The sequence below is a fragment of the Grampus griseus genome (assembly GCF_964374135.1).
Source record: "Grampus griseus genome assembly, chromosome: 7".
NCBI classification, from domain to species: Eukaryota; Metazoa; Chordata; class Mammalia; order Artiodactyla; family Delphinidae; genus Grampus; species Grampus griseus.
In genome coordinates, this window is record NC_139001.1 from 3467065 (window position 1) to 3483799 (window position 16735).

General features: G+C 49.7%; 1 protein-coding gene across 2 annotated transcripts in view; it reads left to right on the top strand.

Moving 5' to 3' along the window:
- The window catches only part of COL6A3 (collagen type VI alpha 3 chain), an 80904-nt gene that overhangs the window by 39194 nt on the left and 24975 nt on the right, over positions 1-16735 (top strand). For both annotated transcript variants that reach the window (XM_082659023.1, XM_082659024.1), the window contains 18 exons: positions 942-1087; positions 2655-2747; positions 3259-3312; positions 4422-4493; positions 5639-5665; positions 5756-5800; positions 5920-5973; positions 6427-6489; positions 7088-7153; positions 7588-7641; positions 9837-9872; positions 10472-10534; positions 11029-11091; positions 12400-12462; positions 13351-13413; positions 14854-14904; positions 15094-15129; positions 15610-15672. In XM_082659023.1, the coding sequence (XP_082515149.1) occupies positions 942-1087; positions 2655-2747; positions 3259-3312; positions 4422-4493; positions 5639-5665; positions 5756-5800; positions 5920-5973; positions 6427-6489; positions 7088-7153; positions 7588-7641; positions 9837-9872; positions 10472-10534; positions 11029-11091; positions 12400-12462; positions 13351-13413; positions 14854-14904; positions 15094-15129; positions 15610-15672 (1112 nt within the window). The remainder of the gene's footprint in view (positions 1-941; positions 1088-2654; positions 2748-3258; positions 3313-4421; positions 4494-5638; positions 5666-5755; positions 5801-5919; positions 5974-6426; positions 6490-7087; positions 7154-7587; positions 7642-9836; positions 9873-10471; positions 10535-11028; positions 11092-12399; positions 12463-13350; positions 13414-14853; positions 14905-15093; positions 15130-15609; positions 15673-16735) is intronic.

Consider the following 16735-nt stretch of genomic DNA (forward strand, 5'->3'; position numbering starts at 1 on the left):
CTAGAGAGAAACAACTCCACCAAGGGACCCTCTGGGAAAGCGGCTTCTCTTGGAGGACACCTCATCCTGGCATCTTGGTCTTCTGTCACCTGCCTGGGGCTACAGGATGGGGCAGCAAGGATCCCATACTTACACAGACAGCTCTATTACCAAGTCCTGGCACAGACCCCACGGGGTCTCAGGCTCATTCCTGTGGTAGGACATCTAGAAAGCATTGATGCTTTTGTAAAAGAACATGAAGTTTTGATTCATTTGGCTGTATTATATAAGCTAGGAATTAATTTTATAGCAAAAAATCTTGCTGTATTTTCCATTTGCAGTTATCACAGCTCAAAAATACTCCAACGTTAAGAAAAGATACACTTTCACATAAAATTTGGAAAGCATACTTTCCAAATTTAAGGTGACTGGTTTGCAATGATACCTGTTATCAGGTGTACTATTTGTTCATCTGCTTTGGAATTTGGTAGCACTGGCTATCAAAAAAGTGGATGTCCACACTAGAGGTTTAAGGAGAATTTGTTGAAGCAAATTTATCGTAAGAATGTTCTATTTATTAGCTTGCTTTTCCAGAGCAATGGAGATGAGACTGCTATCATCTGACTTGGGAGATGTGGGATTTCAATTCTTCCCACAACATACCTGTGTTACGTAAGACCAGAGCTTGAGAATTTATGGATGAATAAACTTCATGGTGGTGTTTCCTAGAGTTACATGAATCCATTTACTTACTGACAAATCAGAAACAATTGCTCAGAGGAGTCCAGAGTTCCAGTATTTCAACTCTTCGGAGCAGCTAATCCGTGTGATTAAGCAAGTTTCAGTTAAAGGCCAAATTTTATACTGAAGTTTTCTTTAAAAAATAAAAGAGAGTCAGGAGGAAAAGCACTGAGGCTCTTGAATGCCTAGGTAAGGCTTCTTAAGTGTACCTGTCCCCCCAGGCGTCCGAGCTCTGATCTTGGTGGGCCTTGAACGTGTCGCCAACTTGGAGCAGCTGATGCAGCTGGAGTTTGGGCGAGGATTCACGTACAACCGGCCCCTGAGACTGAACTTGCTGGACCTAGACTATGAACTAGCGGAGCAACTTGTGAGTGTTTTGTGTATCTACACACAAACTGGTTTAGATAGCACAATATTGGGCATCTCAGGATAACGCAGTCCGTCATCACCAGGCAAACGGAGGAGAGACCGCTGGGTGGGCAATTTAATTCATGTAATTTACTTGGGACCTACTTTGTTGCCATAACATGAGTCCTGGAAATGGAGCTATCTGAGAACTGGAAAGACGGCCACCCGGGCATGGGTGTCGAGGCAGCTGTCGCCTTAGAGTTTCCTCTGCTCCCTTTAAAGAGACTTCTTTTCATTTATAAGATTGTTGAGAAGCCATACATTGAGATTTGACCCTTCCCTCTGTAAACAGGAAACAGGGAAAACAAGAATATGCAGGAAACGAAAGACCATTTCTGGGTGGAAAGGGGCTTCCGTCGCCTTCTCCTCTAGTTTCCTTTGGAGCAAATGAGGGCTCCCCATAGGCTTCCTAATCCTCTTGGGTTCAGCCTCTCAGCAGGTGGGGTTAACGTCTGGGTTTGGGGGTGAGGCTGGGGGCTTTTGGGACGTGAGGGGGCTGAGCGTTCAACTCAGAGGCTCTTTGGAGGAGGCAGCGGTGCCCTGTGGGACGAGCTGACTCCCTCCGGCCCTCTGACCTTCTTCCCAGGGCTGCAATTCGGATTTTTTTATTGAGTGGAAGGAAGTTGAGTTAATTGACAAACCTAGGGCATGGGAGAAAGTGAAAGCTCTAGGAAATTCACTGCCAGAAAAGGCATTGACCATCATGAGTTTAGCAGGTAGAAATGTACTTTGAGTGTGCACTTTCCCGCATAAGGCCGGGGGCTGGGAAGGGAGGGAATGTCCAGGGTGTCTGATGGGCGCTGGAGTCATTGGTGACTGGCGGTGCAGTGCTTGTGGCTCAGAGGCAGGGATCCCACCCCGCAGCTGCTCCCAGGCTTCCTCCAGGCTGACGCCATGTTCCGTGACTCTGACCAGGGTTCTGGGGAAGGGCATACGGTCTCTGCTCTGAAACCACCTTCCATCCTGGCCGTCTGCAATGGTTTGTCAGGTTTTGCTTTCTGGAGCTTAAAAATATGTAAGCTGGGCTTCCCTGGTGGTGCAGTGGTTGAGAGTCCGCCTGCCAATGCAGGGGACGTGGGTTCGTGCCACGGTCCGGGAAGATCCCACATGCTGCGGAGCGGCTGGGCCCGTGAGCCATGGCCGCTGAGCCTGCGTGTCTGGAGCCTGTGCTCCACAACGGGAGAGGCCACAGCAGTGAGAGGCCTGCGTACCGCAAAAAAAAAAAAAAAAAAAAAAAAAAAAAAAATGTAAGCTATACTTAACATCTGAAGCTTGAATATCTATGTTGGAAACTTCTAGAAATAAGGCCCAGCCTGAGGTGACATTGTGAATAAGATGCATTATCTTTGGTGGTTCTTCAGAGTCCATTTGTGACACTGTATCACCCACCCATGGCTAAGCCTTCAAGGGAGTTGCCGTAGGAGGTGACTATCTCTTGCTGTGGAGGCCGCAGTCCTCAGACGGCACATTTATGCCTTTTTTCTAGACATTTATTGAGATCCGAACTTCGTTTTTTGTCTTGGTAGGACAACATTGCCGAGAAAGCCTGCTGTGGGGTTCCCTGCAAATGCTCTGGACAAAGAGGAGACCGAGGGCCCATTGGCAGCATTGGGCCGAAGGTACGGTGGTGTTACCCTTTTCTTACGCCTGAGACTAGATTTCAGAGCCGTCATTACTTTGGCTGGGGAATTTCTCTGCTATGATGGTGGGGAGATGGAAAAGGGAGGCGAAGGAACTAGCTGTGCTGTAGGACAGATCTGAGGTCCAGACCTTGTCCCTGTGTCTGCTCCCTCCTCCCTTTCCACTGGGTTCTTTTATGTGTTGGTTCTTCATTTTATAAAATTATGTTAAGACCAGTGGCATCATTGACTGGCAGCCTCACTAGGACGGCCAGCAGGGATGCTTCCCATTTGCCTCTAAGTTATAGGAAATGCACAGGATTTCTTGGTAGATCAAGAGCCTTAAATATCCTGATAGAACAATTGCACTGAAATAATGAGTAGGAAACTGTCATGTTCCAGGGACACCGAAAGCACCGCTCTACCAAATGAAGGGGGGTGAAGAGATGCTTAAATAGGAAACAGAGAAAACCACAGCATTTAACCAAGGAAACGATTGACTTTCTTCTAGGGTATTCCTGGAGAGGATGGCTATCGAGGTTATCCTGGTGACGAGGGTGGACCTGTAAGTAAAGGTTGTTTTATTCCTTAAGTCTTTATTCCCTCCTTGTTCTTTACACGTTGGGATTGAATTGTGGGGCTTCTCATCTGTTCCGTTTCCAGTCTTTTCCATCAGAAAAAAATTACTTTCTCACTTTCTTAACAACTTGACTCAGATTTCTACACTATGGAGACCAGCCTGAGAATCTGAGGATGACACGTGTGGGTAGGAAGTGCAGGTTTTTACGTGTTCCATCTCAGAGGGAGGGGCTAAATGGCTCCTGAGACAGAGGACCACTGAGGATGGCAAACCCAGCATCTACCAAATTCAGACATCCAGGCAGAGATGAGAGGCCGCTGGAGCCGGGGTGCAGGGGAAACCCAGTCAGGATTGCAGTGGTGACACCCTTTGAGGGCAGCCTCCCAGAGGGCAGTTGCCGGTATGGGTTACCAGTCACCAAGGGGTCCATTTGGGGGTGGGTAGAGCCTGAAGCGGGGCCTTCGGGAAGCAGAATCCTGCCCAGAAGTGGTTTGAGAACTTTTGAGACACTAGAACAAGGCCCAGCCCTGGGGTGGGGAGAGAGGGCCCCAGCGGGAGGAGTTGAAGCCCCCAAGGTCCCGTCCGGCAGTGCCAGGTGTCAGGGTTGAGCCTGGACCCCATAGAAGAGCTGGGAACCCAGGACCATGGCCAGCCCTGGGGTGGGGAGAGAGGGCCCCAGCGGGAGGAGTTGAAGCCCCCAAGGTCCCGTCCGGCAGTGCTGCGTGTCAGGGCTGAGCCTGGACCCCACTGGAGAGCTGGGAGCCCAGGACCATATGGAGAAGCAGCCAGCCCGAGGGTTCTCCATGGGCCCAGCCCCCACCCAGACCCAGTACCCTGAGGCCTGCTTATCCTCCGCCCACCAGGAGGTGCCCCAGACCCCACTCCCTCCAGGGGAGGGAACTGCAGGTTCAAGGCCCTGGGCAGAGGTCGGCCTGCGGGGCCCGCGGGCGGGGATGCTGGAGGCCCCGCCTGGCACATCAGCCCGCCAGCCAGTGGACTGCTTCCTAATGCACACCTTTCACGGAGCTCCCTACTCAGTGGAGACACGTGACAAGAAGTTCCAACTCGCAAAATGCCTCTGTTTCTCCTGACAGGGTGAGCGCGGCCCGCCTGGTGTGAACGGCACTCAAGGTTTCCAGGGCTGCCCCGGGCAGAGGGGCATAAAGGTACAGTGACCCCCACGTGTGTGTGGGGGACCGTGGCACCGGGCCCCAGCGGGGAGAGGGCGGTCGGTGGCGCGTACAGAAGGGGGACACTTTCTCCAGTGCCTCCTGGGGAAGGAAGATGCCTGCCCCAGCTTCTCTGCTCAGCGCAGACAGCCAGTGGCCTCTCACAGAGGCAGCCCAGGGCCTGGCGGGTTCAGGAGCGCACGCCGTGCCGGGAAGGGAGCCTGAGGTTGGAGAAACAGTTTCGCATGGCAGTGTGAAGCAGTCAGGACACACTGATGAGGACAGACAGGATGTGGGCCAGGGCAGAGAGAAGGCCGGTGCCCGGCAGCTTCAGCCCCTGGACCTGGGAGGAGTGAGGGAATTGGAGGGGGCCAGAGACAGAGGGAAAGGACTCATGTGCTGGAAGGTTCTGTGTGTGACATACTTGGAGTCAAGGGCTGATGAACCTTCTCCTCAATTTGCTGCCGTTTGAGAGACAGGCCACTGCAATGTTATAAAGGGGCCTCCTCGGAGCTCCTGTCCCGGGCCTTCACGGTCCAGCCCTCCTGCCAGAGAGCCAACACTACCCAAGTGCTCAGGTCCAGGCAAGTTAGTTTTATGATCCCCTCATGATAGAGAGAGAGCTAGCCAAACAGACGAATCTCTAACACTGAATTTTCAGACACTGACTTTTCTTTAATATAAATTTATTTTATTGATTTTATTTTTGGCTGCATTGGGTTTCTGCTGCTGTGTGCAGGCTTTTCTCTTGTTGTGGTTCGCGGGGCTACTCTCCGATGCGGTGCGTGGGCTTCTCACCGCGGTGGCTTCTCTCGTTGCAGAGCATGGGCTCTAGGCGTGCATGCTTCAGTAGTTGTGGCACACGGGCTCAGTAGTTGTGGCTCGCAGGCTCTAGAGCTCAGGCTCAGTAGTTGTGGTACACGGACTTAGTTGCTCCACGGCACGTGGGATCTTCCTGGACCGGGGATCGAACACGTGTCCCCTGCATTGGCAGGCGGATTCTTAACCAGTGAGCCAGAGGGAAGCCCTAGGCACTGACTTTTAAGTTGGGGACGGGGAGAGGGGAGCCCTTAGCCTATTCTAGCCTATTCTATTCAGCCTCCGGGAAGGAGCTAATGTTTCCTCTTTCCCTTCCCTTTTAGGGCTCTCGTGGATTCCCAGGAGAGAAGGTACTTAAGCTTGCTTTTCTTTTTATATTTAAAACTTTCCCAGTGTTTTGCCATATTTTACACTCACCTGTGTGTCTTGTCCCCTCACAGGGTGAATTAGGAGAAATTGGACTGGATGGTCTTGACGGTGAAGATGTAAGTGATTTTGGACTCTGAGTGCAAATTACTTTTGGTCCTGAAGATTCCAGTGACTAACACCTCAGTCTGTGGTAGAAGTTGTGCCAGGAATGACATTTTATCATTGTCTTTGGCAGGGAGACAAAGGATTGCCTGGTATTTCTGGAGAGAAAGGGAATGCAGGAAGAAGGGTAAGTATATTTCTGCATTGTTACTGTCATGGAAAAACTATGAACATTTCACTTAGGGATTATTTCTTTTACTTGTGTATGTTAAAACTGCTTCCTCCAGGCAGCCTTCCCTGACCTCCTCCTGGGGTGCATCCTCGGCATCTCCTATGTCCCTTGTCAGCTGTGACATATTTACATTATATTTTTCTTGTTTGGAGAGTCCCATTGGGCAAGGACTGAGTGTGTTTTGTTGAAATAGATCCCCAGCTCCTGGCATAGAGTGGGTCCCCAATAAATACTTGTGGGTTACCTGAAGTATCTGGAAATAATTTTACCTTCATGGAAAATGAGTAAATGCAAATGCTGAAACACTGTTCTTTTTAAGATTTGTGATTGGAAGAACGCAATTTTGAGGGTGAGATAACTATGTGAAACTCATCTAATTCTCAGTCTCTGCTTGTGGTTTTTATTTAGGGTGACAAAGGACCCAAAGGAGACAAAGGAGAAAGAGGGGATGTTGGGATCAGAGGTGACCCGGTAAGGGGAAATCCTTGTCACCGATTTGAGACTTGAGTCCGGGGAAAGGGTTTGTGGGGAGAAGTGGGTTGAAAGGAAGAATTTTACTCTTGAAATTGCTTTAAAACATGTTGGCAAAATATGTGGTTTGCCCTTTTCTTAGAATTTTGGGGTGGCTGGAGATGTCTTTGCCCTCTCGCTGCAAAGATAAGTCTTTGCAAAGCCTCTTATGTGAAGACCCGAGAAGTTTCCCTAAAATGTGGTCTCAGGACACTTTAAGTTCGCTTTAGGAAAAGGGAAGAGTTTGCAGTTTTTCTTGCTTTATGGGTCTATAAAACCTGTCAACAAGGGATCGTCACTGGGCCAGCCTCTTCTGGTCCAGACCAGGACAAGGCAAGAGCGAGCCTGGCCACCATCCTCCCAGGGGGAGGAAGAGCCATCTCCCCCCCTGTTTGGGGCTCAGAGTGATTGCTGACCCCATGGCAGGCATTATCTGGAGATGGGATGTGGCCAAAGTGACTGGCATTCAGACCACCACTAATATTTTCCTAGTCACTGACCCAGCAGCAGTGGCTTTCCCTGCACACGTGGCTTACTCCCCGACCTGTTCTCTTTTCAGGGTAACTCAGGACAGGACAGCCAGCAGAGAGGACCCAAAGGAGAAACCGGAGACATCGGCCCCATGGTACAGCACTCTGTGTACCTAGACTCCCCCTGTGCCGAGAGCCCGAGAAACTAAAGTCAAGCTGGTTCACTGCCAGCCCCGGAGGCCACAACGTGGTCTTTAAGGCTGTGGATGTACAAGGCTGAGGTTGGGAGCAGGAAGCCCCGGGAAGCCAGTGTGCACACGCGCAAAGTGGTCTCCAAGAGGAACAGCAACAGCCCCTCCCAAGAGGGGCTTCCTCTCGGCAGAGTTGTGCCCCATAGATATTTCCAGAAAGTGCTCATCAAGCCTGAGCCTTGTGGGGGGCAGAGTGCACCTGGGTCTAAGGCACCCCCAGAGTGTGCGACTGGCCCTGTGTGTATCCATTCCTTTTCCCCAGCGTCTTGTGTGATATTTGAGCTACAAGCTCTTCTTTGCAGACGAGAATCTTACGTTAATTTTCTTTCCCATGACAGGGTCTCCCTGGGACAGATGGGGTGTCTGGCGCGCCTGGAGAACCCGGGAAAAGCGTGAGTGCCTCTTGGGGTTTGCGGGGGCTCTGTGGTGATATTTACTTAACTCTGCTAGACACCCTTTGGGGCAGAGCTGCTCAGCAACGTTTTATTTAGGGAATTTAAGGCCATTTCGGAAACGATTGTCCCCCACGTGTTGCTGCTTCTGCAGACCCTTCATTCTTATTGTTCACTCTGGACTTCCCCGGCCTGCTTCCCTCCCCTTCCAAAACATACTGAATAGACGCTTTTAAAAGTAATATCTTTGCTGCTTTCGAATGTTTGGCCGGGCTTTATCCCACTGAATGTTTAAAAAAATCTAAACAGAAACACAAATACAGAGGGAGTGAGGGGATAAAGGGCGGGGAGGCTGATGGGGTGTATGTTTGCTTTGTTTGATAGTTGTTTTTCTCGTACTGCTGTAACTCCAGCAGTGAAACCAGAGTCAATTTTCTAGTGAATTGCATTTCGCAATTGCTTTTTCAAGACGTTTCAGAAAGGCCTGTTGTAGACCGCTCAGTGCGCGCTCCGTCTTTGTGTCTTGTTGAAGAACTGCTGAAGCCAAAGGGAGATGAATGATCTTCGGGAAGCTGTTTGAGTGCTTCCAGGGCCCAGGGTTACACGGAGCTCAGGCCTCCTAGCTGGGAGGAGATGTGTCTGGAAGTCTGTAAATTCTCACGGCTGGTTCAGGGCGCTGGTGGGTGCCTGAGAAAGGTGTCTGCTCAGCACCTGGCTGGGGACGGGGGCCAGATCGGGGCCCCCTCAACCCTTTCCCCCATGGCAGTCACATGGTTAGGGATCTGCAGTGGACGATCAGAGGGTGTGTGCTGACAAGGGCTTTTAAAAGCAATGACTCTCGGCCCCAGGCAAATGATATACTATGGGCATAACCTTGCTTTGAAAATTCAGAAGAAAACTTAAATTTTGAAAATACTATCTTAAAAGCTTTTGAGTATTATGTTTGAATAGTGCTGTTGATTTCTACAATGAAAAAAAAACATGAGGAAAACACTCCATTGTTATTATGTGCTGAACAGCTTAGTTCGTGAGTAGAGCCAAAGCTTGTTTCCATGAAGAGACTTAAAATACAGTCAGGCATACAGTTCGTATTAATTCTATGCACAGGGTGCCAGTTTGGGTTTGAAATCAGTGTGGTCAAGTTAGGGCTGTCTTCCCTTACGATATCACTAAGCCAGGCTCATGCCCACATGAAAGGCATCCTTCCCCTGGGCTACCTCACTCCTCACGTGGCCTGAGCGCAGGTGGCCTCTGGTCATACTCGGTGAGGTCCCCTTTGGAAGCGGCAGGCAGACTGCTACTCTGTGGAGAGTGGCCTGGCCGCGCCCCTCCCCCTCTCGTCCATGTGTCATCCCTGGAAGGAGGCCAAGGTCCTCCATTAAAGAAGCTGCCATTACAGTGAAGCAGGGCAGAAGGGTGGCCCCAGAAGATCATGGGGCTTTTCACTGGGTGAAGAGAAGGTGGTTCCTGGGTTGATGCAGAAGATAGGCCAAGCCTGTAACAGGCTGGTGCCTTACAGGCTCCAGCATTCAACCCCTAACCTTGCGAAGATATATCCAGGATGGATTCCCACCCCAAACCTTTCCACTGAAGGGGAAGCCGCCTTGAGGTGGGAATTCATGGATTACTTAAGAGCGAGCCCACGTTTATTTGCACTAAGGTTCACTTCTGGAGCATCGGGGAAGATACTGCCAAGTCATGAGCCCAGACCAAGTACAGCCAGGCTTTTAGGTTCACATACGCCCACGCTGAATACTTTACTTAACCGAGTGTGTGTTATATTTGGCCGGGACAGTGTGGAGAGTCTGGGACTCCCTTCCATTATAATTAACGTCTTACCTCTCCCTCCAGTTAGGAAAATGGAAGAAAAATAGACAGGTCGACCTTCCTGATTCACATTCCTTACTTGAAACTGTCTGGGGCCGTGCAGCCCGAGGGGTCCTTATTTTGGTTGGCAGGTCTGAAGTCGTCCTCAAACCTTCCATGTGGAGGATTGACAAGGGCAGCGTGGAAGGGCTGGGCAGGAGGGGAGTGCCGGAGGAAAGGTGTCCCTTCACAAGAGTTTCCTCTGGGCTGGGTAGGCACAGTGTCTGGGGCCTAGCAGGTGTCGTGAAGGTGCGGGTTAAGTCCCAGGGAGCCTGGCCTCCCCCAGCCTCCCTGCCTCCCTTTCACCGTTGGTGTGATTTCTTCCTCAGGGCGGCTTTGGCCGAAGGGGACCAGCAGGGGCTAAGGTAAGCCTCAAAGTCACCATCTCTTTGCTGTCATCACAATGTCAGTCACTGTGTGCTCTCAGGGGAGAGGGTCCCCACCCCACCCACAAGTTAAAAATTACTCTCTTCTTCAGCATCAAAGCTTGTAGCTCCCATCTTTTCTACTGTCTCCTTAAATGTAGCCTCTTCTATAAGACTTGCAGAAGCGATGATGGCGGTGGAAATGATTATCAAAATGAAAGTGACGGTGGGGAGGGGAGAAGGGAAAGGAGATGATTGGGGAGGCAGCGTCCTGGGGACCTCTTGCCCACGATGTGCCCACTTACCTGGTCATCAGCACGTCACCTGTCTTGGTGGCTCTGTCCTCTCACCTGTGCAAGACAGGTTTGGGTCCCAAATAGCTTCATGTCATGAAGACATCTTGAGGAAAAGGCGAGGGAAGAGTGAGAATCGATCCTAAGAGTGCAAAGTGGCTCCAAGTACTGAATGTCTCTCCCTGGAGTTATGGCGCTCTCACTTCTGACCCCTGGTACAGCTGTGACTGCCTCCCTGCACCCTTGTGCAGATGTGACTGTAGAACAGAGGGCTGACCCTTCCCTCCATCTTCTCTTGTTTCAAAGGGCAACAAGGGCGGTCCCGGCCAGCAGGGCTCTGTGGGAGAGCAGGGGACCAGAGGTGCACAGGTCAGTACCCCCGGTGTGGTTGTGTGCCTTGTGACATGTTCCCAGATGCCCTACCATTTTTAAAAAATTGAGGTGACCATTGCTTTTACAAAATTGAGCACAAAATTCATCTTTTAAGGTGGCGTTTAGCACATCCCCAATGTTGCAAGACTATCATCTCTATCTAGTTTCAAAACATTTTCATCGTCCCCCAAAGGAGACCCTGTACCCATTAGGCAGTGATGCCCCTCCCCCAGCTCCTGAGAACCAACTAACTTCCTTTCAGTCTTTGTGGATTTGCATATTCTGGGCCTTTCATATGAATGGAACCATGTAATAGGTTTTGTGTCTGGCTTTCTCACTCATCACCAGGTTTTTGAGGTTTATCTATGCTGTAGCCGGTGTCAGTGTTTGGTTCCTTTCCATGGTGGAATGATATTCCGTTGTGTAGACACTATGGCAGTCACGGTGTGCCACCTCCACACGGCACTTCCGTTGGCATTTTACTTTTTCAGGGTCCTCCTGGTCCCATCGGTCCTCCAGGCCTGATCGGTGAACAAGGCATTCTCGGACCTCGGGTAAGTCTGTCTTGATTCCACCCCTCTCTTTAGCTAAACGGGTAGCATGTTGCCCCAGCAGGGTGAGAGTTCCATGTTTCGTGAAGGGAGGAACAGGAGACAGACCCCTCAGCCCCACTCTTTGGCAGCACAGACCTGGGGCCAACCTCAGTCCTCGGAGCAACTGGCTCGTTCACCCTGAGGAAGTTAGAGGGCGTTTTTCTTGATGCTCCGGGGGCTAAGTCCCAGTGCTGCCCCTTCCAAACTTAGGCCACCTGGGAGGTGAGCAAAGGAAGGAGGGGCCTCCTTGCAGAAGTCTTAGGGTGGATCTGCAGAAAATCAGATGAATCGACCCAAATTCTCAGATTACTCTGTGTTATTTCATATTTGGCCCCTGGAAATTGCCCCTGCAGTTTGGTATTTGTGTTAAGGAGCTCCCCATCCTCAAGTTCGACATGGAAGATGTCCCTTAAACTTGCTGTCAATGCAAACATCAACATCTATCTTGGCTATTATCCATGATGAGCAGAAACGTGGTGTAGCTGAGCTAGGACCGGGTGCCCACACTCTGGTGTCCCTTGGGTCTACTAGGAACAGGGAGCCATCTTATAATTAGTTACAGAAATTAGTAAATGACTAATAAACTGGCAATGAACTGGCCTGGGGCGACATAGACGCGCAAGAATGTTTTACAGGGGAAGTAGGAACTTTGTGAGAGCCCCTATTTGCTTGGAAAGTCCTTCCCAAGTTTGAAATCTGATAAATACCTATTTCGTTTTAAATATTTATTTAAGCTCTGATTAGTCAAGACTTTAAGATGGTGCACGGGTGAGTTGAAGCTCTTCAAATAGTTAACAGTACAAACAGCTGCCACCACCTGGATCTGCCTGCAGGCTCTGCAGGCTGCACTGCTTTTGAAGACCTATGTTCCTTTGTTGACTTATTCACTCACTCGATGAGAAAGTGTGTATAGGTTTCCAAACCTGTAAAGTCAGGTGCTCGTTGTGGAGGTGTGGAAAGGGAGAGGAGGTAAAGCCATATAAATCTGGGTGTTTGTCCCCTAGTTGGTAACTTAGGACGTGAACGTTAATTACTGAGACGTGTGCACACCTGTGAAAACTGGTCACACTCATATTTTAGGTTTGCACAAGCCATCTCCATGCACGTTTGCACTGGGGTCTCCAGGGCTGAGAGTGGCAGAGAGCTGCAGGATCTGACCTCCACACAGGAGCAGCAGGGGGTGGGGTGGGGCTTGCGGGAGGCGGGCTTCCGCCGCTTTGGCTCCGAGGGTGAATGTTTCACTGACTCTCTCCTCTCCTCATGCTCCAGGGAAGCGGGGGGACCTCAGGTGTTCCTGGAGAACGTGGCAGAACCGGGCCCCTGGGAAGAAAGGTTTGTCTGGAGCTCGTGTTTCCCCAGGCCTGGGCCTGGCCAGACACCATGTCACCGCTCCCTCGTTTGTCAGTCTGTCCAGCTGCTTGGCTTGCATATCCCTTCTCCTCCCCTCTGGTCTTTTCCACCAGGCCTCCCCTGTTGACAGTGGCTGCGCCAGTGGGATCACTGTCCCCGCCTTGAGGGCACCCATGGGCTGTGTGCAGTGGGTCGGCCTGCGTTCTCATAACCAGAACTGCCAGCCGCTGCTGAACTGCCCTATCTTTTCGAGCACAGGCTTGTGAGGACAGCTCAGCATCCCCAGGGCCCTTGGAGCACACCAGCGGCACTAGGACCACTTCCGTATTGCACTGAATATTCTCCAGATATTGACGCTGTGCACAGCAGCCCCGCTGGCCATGTGCAGCTAATCCAAGGGTCCCAGAGCCCGGCTGCTTTGGATAACAGCAGCTTGCTATATGCAGGCTGCCTTTCTGTGAGCCTTGAGAACGACTATTCAGCATAACCAGTCTGAGAGGCAGCATTTTCTTGGGGAAAGCAGTGTGTTCATGTGACTCCAGCCTTGCCTCTCTGCCCCTCGTGGGGCCACTGGCTTTCACTGCTGACTCCACGCCTTCCTCTATCCCGTCTCTCTCTCTCTTCCCCGTTGGCACATCCCCGTGCCATGATGATGAAAAGAACAAACAGAAGGCTTCCTGGATTCTCTTCCAGGAGTCCACACGTGGACGTTGCAGTTTAAAAAATCATTAACATCAAAATCTAAAAGGTGAAGTTAGCAGCTTGTGGCAGCCCTACCGATGATGTCACCCAGAACAAGTGCAGGGCTTGGAATCACATTTTAAATTGTCCCAGACCCACAGGTGTCTCAGCCCTGTTTCTTATGTCTAGGGCGAGCCCGGAGATCCAGGACCCAAAGGAAGCATCGGGAACCGGGGTCCTCGTGGGGAGACGGTAAGATCAACACGTGCACGGGGCCCAGGCTGCCGCTGACTCTGCTGAGGTGCTCAGGAAGCAGGGGGATGTGGCCTTGTGCTGGGCTGGGCTTTGTCATTGCAACTTGGGTTGGTTCCACAAAGACACAGCTTGGTAGCTGCTTCTTATATTACTGGGGATGTGATTGAAAATAGTGAAACCTGCTGCTTGTAAGTTTCAAACTAATTTTTATTTCACTGGAGGAGGAGTGAATAGAGACATTTTTTCTTGATTTCTTTCTGAGAAGTGAATGTGGTGGTTTACTGATCCTTGAACCACCTTCATTTCAGGTCTTGCAAATGCTTTTGGAGCTCAAATAGATGGAGCTTTTCTGCAAAGAAATAAACGTCCTTGGTTTAAAATGGAATGGGCTTTGATAAGATCTCAATTCAGGTTGAAACGGTTTGTTTTGAAGGAGACATTCCAGCAATGGAAATTCTAACTTTGAGAATTCATTTTAAAAAGTTATTTAAAAACACCCTAACTGCTGTCTTGCAATAACGTTGTAACATACGTTTCTATCCGGGAAAAAGAAATCTCCAGTACATTGGGAATTTTTCTGTAAAATGAGTCATTACACCTAAAAACTACATTAAGTGGACCAGGTTGATCTGATTCACAACCCCAAAGCTTGAAAATACTTTTCTTGTGTTTGTAATTTCCCTACAGCTAACTGAAATTTAAAAATCCATGGCTATTACTGTCTCAGAAGTGGAGGGGAAAAAAAACCAGACTTTAAAATCTACTCAAACCATTGAATGAAATCTCTTCCTGATTCTGTTTCTATAAATTTGGGCCAACAACTCTTTAGCTGTTTAAAACTGTAAATTAACTAAAGAGCATGTTCTGTGCATGTTTTAGAGATATTAATGTATATTTCATGCAAATTCTTTTGATTCTTTTGAAATAATCAACAGTGTCCAGTTTGGAAAGCCCCCCAGGAGAGAGTGATAGGGGCAGATCTCCGAGTACAGGGAAGTGGGTTTGGGGAAGGAAGGCAGTCTAGAGGCATGACCTGGAAGGAAGGGAAGGGGCACCAGGGAGAGGGGAGTAAGGGCTGAGCACAGAAGACTCAGGAGGGTGCGAGACTGAGTCTTGCGTTCTTGCTTTGAAGTAGAAACAAAGACTCATATATGCATAGATCAAAGAGTCCGATCAACTCTAAGATTCCCTGGTTCCATGCGTCTTTGATTCTACAACCAAACAGCATCTTTACCAATAGCTTGTAGTGTTCTTTAATATAGACACGGTCTTATTTGCACTGGAGGGTGGGATAAGACTAGGAACTCTTCCTTGAGCTGTACCTTGATCTGGGAACATTCCAGGGACACAAAGACCCACTGCTCAGGGCTTTAGAAAAAGAAGGTCATGGTGTGCCTGACAGGGGCACCTGCAGTAACGCTGTCTTTCCACTCTTAGGGAGATGACGGACGAGATGGAGTTGGCAGTGAAGGACGCAGAGGCAAAAAAGTATGTGTCTGCCGAGGATTCTTGAACTTCTGACATGCTGTACTTTTAAAGAATTATCTCTCAAAATTGAATTGTAATGTAGTGAATTTTTTCTCTTGGCGATGCTACGGATATATTTTTTCTGCTCGAGAATAATTTGTTAGATGATTTTAAGTTGGGATCAAATATTGAGTCATTTATTTTTTATAGGGAGAAAGAGGATTTCCCGGATACCCAGGACCAAAGGTAAATATTCCCCTAGGGGGTAAACAGGATCATTGTTTTAGGATGAGTCTGATGTGACCATGGACTGAAGGTCACCATAGCTTGGGTCTAGTCTTCAGTCAGACACTTACTAATCAAGTGACCTTGGGAAAGGCCCACCCTCTCCAAGACACTCCCTCATCAGTCACATGGAGATGACAATATGCCCTTGTCATGGTGCTCGTGAGGATTAAATGAAGTGGCACTGCAATAAAATACTTTATAAACCTTAAGATGCTAGTATAATCTGTATGACGTTATCATTAATGTAACTTCTAAGTCCAAGTTCAGGAAGCTTAGACTGAGTCTGCAAATGCCACAGCTGCGCCGGTAACTTGGTGAAAAATCCATCAAAATTAGCCATTTGGCCACGCTGGGAAGTGTGGTCCAGAGGCCCCCAGGGACCCTCAGCTAGACCTGCCTCTCAGAGCTTAATGTGCTGCTTCCTGGCTCTCTTCCCAGGGCAATCCTGGTGAGCCGGGGACAGACGGAGCCCTGGGACCCAAAGGCATCAGAGGCCGAAGGGTAAGTTTGCCTGCACCTTCCTGGTAGCCGGTCTGAGCACTGAAGACTCCATTGCTTCTTTGAAAGTTACCCTTCTTCACTTGCAACCTGGCCAGAGATAGTATGGGGTGGGAGTAGAGGAATCCTAAACCTTAGACGGGATGTACTCAGGACACCCTGCGGTTGTGTCTGTGCTATCTTCCTTTGGTCATGCTCCCTTTAGAGGGAGGTCTGGAGGGCCCCCTCGTCTAATACGTCTCAAAGGTCACTAGCCCACGGTCCACTCCGCGCATGGTGCCGGGGGACTCAAGTCTCACAATGAATGACATCAGAAGTCTGCGCAGACATATTTGGTCATGCCCGCCAGATGGTGTGGAGACAGGATCTCATGAGCTGCACGAAGTGCTTACTAGGGTTCCAAGTTCAGGGGCAAGCCAGGCTGAGCCCATGTATTCTCTCGCCTCCCCACCATGAAAAGACTCCTCTTTCTTTTTCTTTCTTTCTTTCTTTTTTTTTTTTTTGAGGTACGCAGGCCTCTCCCGTTGCGGAGCACAGGCTCCGGACGCACAGGCTCAGTGGCCGTGGCTCACGGGCCCAGCCGCTCCGCGGCATGTGGGATCTTCCCGTACCGGGGCACGAACCTGTGTCCCCTACATCGGCAGGCGGACTCCCAACCACTGCGCCACCAGGGGAAGCCCAGACTCCTCTTTCTTAAGCTACTTTTCATTCTGGATTATTCTCCATAGTGGATGTTTACTCATCCTTTTAAGATTGCCCTGAGTCTTGAATTAGCAACTTGTGGCCTAGAATCGGGTAAAGGCTTCTAACAGTTATATTTAGCTTAAAATATAGTGAAATTCATTGTCATTATCCTGTTAATTTTCTCAGTGAGGACATTCAAACTAGATCATTTATTACTCACGGTAGAGTTTTAAAACATTGGATTGGTTATCTACATCGAAAAGTGAGCTAATTAATTGTCAGTTACTGCTTTCTTATGCATCCATAGTGGTCTTATTAAAGGCTCTCAGGCAAGCATCTATCTCACCTTGACCTGCCAGAGAACAGAGTTGTGGGAGATGCA